The sequence below is a fragment of the Pocillopora verrucosa genome, chromosome 3 (genome assembly GCF_036669915.1).
Source record: "Pocillopora verrucosa isolate sample1 chromosome 3, ASM3666991v2, whole genome shotgun sequence".
Lineage (NCBI taxonomy): Eukaryota > Metazoa > Cnidaria > Anthozoa > Scleractinia > Pocilloporidae > Pocillopora > Pocillopora verrucosa.
Window position 1 is genome coordinate 1,985,285 of NC_089314.1, and position 3,916 is coordinate 1,989,200.

The 3,916-nt window shown below is 38.6% G+C and overlaps 1 protein-coding gene across 1 annotated transcript; it reads left to right on the plus strand.

Moving 5' to 3' along the window:
- The first annotated feature begins 2,101 nt into the window (after nt 1-2,101).
- LOC131792757 (contactin-associated protein-like 2) lies at nt 2,102-3,665 on the plus strand. Its single transcript, XM_059110158.2, has 3 exons — nt 2,102-2,440; nt 2,530-2,647; nt 3,058-3,665. Exons 1-3 carry the CDS (start codon nt 2,102-2,104, stop codon nt 3,663-3,665), a joined length of 1,065 nt encoding a protein of 354 aa, XP_058966141.2.
- Nucleotides 3,666-3,916: the final 251 nt, after the last annotated feature.

Here is a 3,916-nt window from a genome sequence, read left to right on the forward strand (position 1 = left end):
CGATTTACAACGATAAATGTTTCGAAATATGAAAATTTTACATATAAAATCAATAGCACTTACTCACATCTTGTGTCCGCTGTGGTTTCTGGCGGTTTCTGCCGTTTAAAGCTTCCTTTTCCATTATTGTCATTCCTGTCAAAAGACGAAGTCCCCATACTATTCTTTATAACGCGTTAAAATTCTCCACGATTCCTATCGTTACTTAACACCGAGTCACACAACGCGTGACGCTTTCATGATTAATCGTTTGCTTTTTCTCGAAACGCGAGCTTAGGCCACCTGTGGTTTCACCTGTGTTTTATGCATTATTCATTTGTGTTTATTTTGGCGATGTATGGGATCGATGGTGATTTTCATTGTTTCAAAAATAAATTCCTTTCTGTTTTAATTAAAGCCATCTAAAAAGATCTCATTGTGGCTGTAATTCTTTGAAAGAAAGAATTATCCAGACACGACATGCTGTTGAAAAATTATTGATTTATGTGCAGTAAAACGTGATTTAGAATTATTTTTGTAAATAGTTTCACGAAGAGGATGAAAACTCAACATCAAACTTAACAGCTCATTATTTTGAAACAGCAAGGTTTAATTTGCAAACATTCACCGGCTGAGATGCCTTATATCAAGAAAGAAAAATCCTCAGGTTTTAATTAATTTTTATGGAATTAACGAGACCTTCGACCAAAACTGTTAAACAGGATTTGCCATAACATTAGCATAATAAAAGCGATCACATTACCACGCCCGCCCACTTTTTCGAACTTTTATCCTTCGGTCAACATGTTTGAAATGGTTCGACTGCAAAGGGGGAAAGATAGCTTTTGGGGGCTTTGAAGATATAATTTGTAGGCTTCTCGGAAAACTGTTTCCAGCCACCTTAATGACTTCACACAAGGGGGTATTTCAGAGATTTAGTATGCCAACTGCTCGAAAACAATACAAATAATGTTTTTCTATATGCCATAAATAAAATATGTGCATATTCGTGAATTTTGAACACATTGTGGAAGGTCACAAACTTGCCTACTTTTGATCACGTGATTTCTTATACATATCGAAAGCTCATTCATCTGAACTTAACATCGTAAGCCTGAGTCGTCTCAGGGTAAATGCGAGCCATTTCTGAAAAATAGCCAGCTTTTCTCTTCTCTTCTTGTTCTCAGCATGATGTTATCCAAATATAGAGTAGTAGGTGAACTTTTTTAATGAATATTTTCTAGTGAATTTTGAAAAAATATTTACCGTTTTCGGTAAATTATTGTCTGCCGCATTAGTTTACATGTATGTATCTCACGCAATGTACAGATCACAGAGCTGCAATGAGCTCAAAGGGAATTTGTACATTCTACATTACAAATGTCATTTCATGTTTTCGTAAGAAGAGGTTATAATGTTCTTTTTTATCGACATATGCAATATCAAACCCGTCTATTTATTTTCGCGCGGCTCTATTTCCTTTCCTTATTTGACGTGGTACAAAATCCACGGACAGTTATCAGGCCATAACCTTATGTTGATATTTGTCCGATTATTTCCGTCGAAAAGCAAGAAAGCCAACGAAAAAAGCCCAACAGTTTCACCTTCTCGACTTTGTTACATTACAAGGGCGAAAATCTCATTTTACAGCGTTCACAGGTGTTGGGAATTAAAGACTGGTCTCAAATGCTGCTCTGGAAAGTACAAAGAAGTTAACAAAACTTTGCTTTAAAACCACGATACGAAAAATAATGGGATGAATATAAAATCAATATTCTCCCTTCTAGCTTGCTGGCATGTCGCATGATGATGCCCTTGGCTGAGAGGTCCTCAAAATCTCAAATCTACTCTCGAAGCTTTGCTTTTCGGCCGCCGATTCAATTTTTTCAGCCGTGAACATTATTAGCCGTCATACCAAACGCCTGAATGTGTTTTTTTTTTAAATTATTTCCGCCAGCTCTCGAAATTTCGTAATTCAAACATGCGTTGCACCTGCCCCATAAATGGGATTTAATCATAAAAAGCAAACAATACCATAAAAGGATAAGTTTCTTTTTCACAATTAAAGTGCTTTATATCTTAAAGCATCTCATTCAGGTGTTGTCGTCCAACGGCCACCATCATGCTGCTCCTGCCACTCTTATTATTTTTCCCTTCGTTGCTTAACCTGATGTTTGCCAATAGTGCTCTCTATCGAAATCCAACAGGCAAAATTTCTCTCGGTAACTTTAAGTGCAACCCCTTCTATTACCTTTGGGAAGAAAAACTTACATCGTCCATGGTAAAAGGTCAGTTTTTCTGCGCTTTGCTTTGTGTTAATGAACCGAGGTGCTATTCGTTTAACGTGGCAGAGTATCCTGACTCCAATGGTCTTTATCTTTGTGAGTTGTTGGTCACTGACAAGTACAGAGCTACTGGAAAGCTCTTTGCAAATGCCACATTCCATCATTTTAGTCCTTGGGTAAGCTCTCCTTGCATACTTGGTGATTGAAAGGTATTTTTATCAATAGAAATTGTACTGTTTGTGGAACGTTCTCGGTCTATTTTCAGTCTCCATGTGAAAGCGCTCCCTGTAAGAACGGTGGTGTCTGTGATCCTAATTATGAGTGGAACTCCTATCACTGTGAATGTAAGCCTGGATTCTGCGGAACTCACTGCAAACGAGGAGGTATAAAACAGTTCGTGTGCTTTTTTTGTTTTATTTTTTTTTTCAGATGTTGAAAATTACATTTGCAGAGGGTTTTGATTCAATTTTTTTTGTGATTGGTCATTTTCACTGAATCGTTTACAACTTTAGCTTCTTCAGAGCTCTACATACCTCTTAAGTGCTTCACATCCAGATAAACACACAGCTGCTGCGATAGAGCATTATTCACGTAAAAGTTTGCTACGTTTCATTGCGTACTCTACGTCATTATTATGTACAATGGAATACGAAGCACGCTAATGATTGTACACGGATTCTCTGACGAAATGTAATCCTTCCCATTAAAACCCCCATGAGTTTAATCAGATGCCAAGAACGCATTAAATAAGATAAACTCAATTATAATCAATTTCTACTTTTTTGCTTTCAAGGAGATAAAACCTGCAGTCAGATCAAACTATGTAATCTCCCAAGTGGATCTTACGTCATCGACCCTGATGGAGAGGGCGGAGTGAAACCTTTCAAAGTCTATTGTAACATGACTGACAAGAACGGTGTTGGAGTGACAGTTGTCAGTCATGACAGTGAAGGGAGGAAGTTGGTGCGAGGGTTTCGTGCCAAAGGCTCTTATTCTCGCTCCATCAATTACACGGAGGCTGATATGGCTCAACTGGCAAACCTGACAGCTTCATCAGCTCACTGTGAGCAGTTTATAAAGTACGAGTGCTACAACTCACAGCTCCTCTCCAATGGTAACATGTACGGCTGGTGGGTGTCACGTGATGGAGAGAAGATGAAGTACTGGGGAGGAGTTGATTCTGTTGATTACAAATGCGCATGCGGCTTGAATAATACATGTGCAAACATTAACCGCGGATGCAACTGTGACGCGAATGGCCCCACATGGCGAGAGGACAGCGGCCTCCTCAAAGACAAATCCAAGCTGCCAGTGAAACAACTGAGGTTTGGAGATACCTATTATTATAGCGACAGGGGATACCACACACTTGGAAAGCTCAAGTGTTTTGGACTCATTTAAAACTCACATACAAAAAAGTGCATTGTAACTATACACTTGCTTTTTGTAGACTCGGTTGACATACCGCCTTAAAGCAACTAGCTGTCTGTACAATTGCCTTTTGCAGTTCGCTTTTTGCGATCGAAATCGACGAAACAATTTTGATATGAAGTGAAAACCACCCTAATTTCGACACATATCGTATGCGTAGTAGATTATTATACATTCCTATAAGTGCCAAAGGCCTTTCTTCTACTCATAGAAGGGAAGAA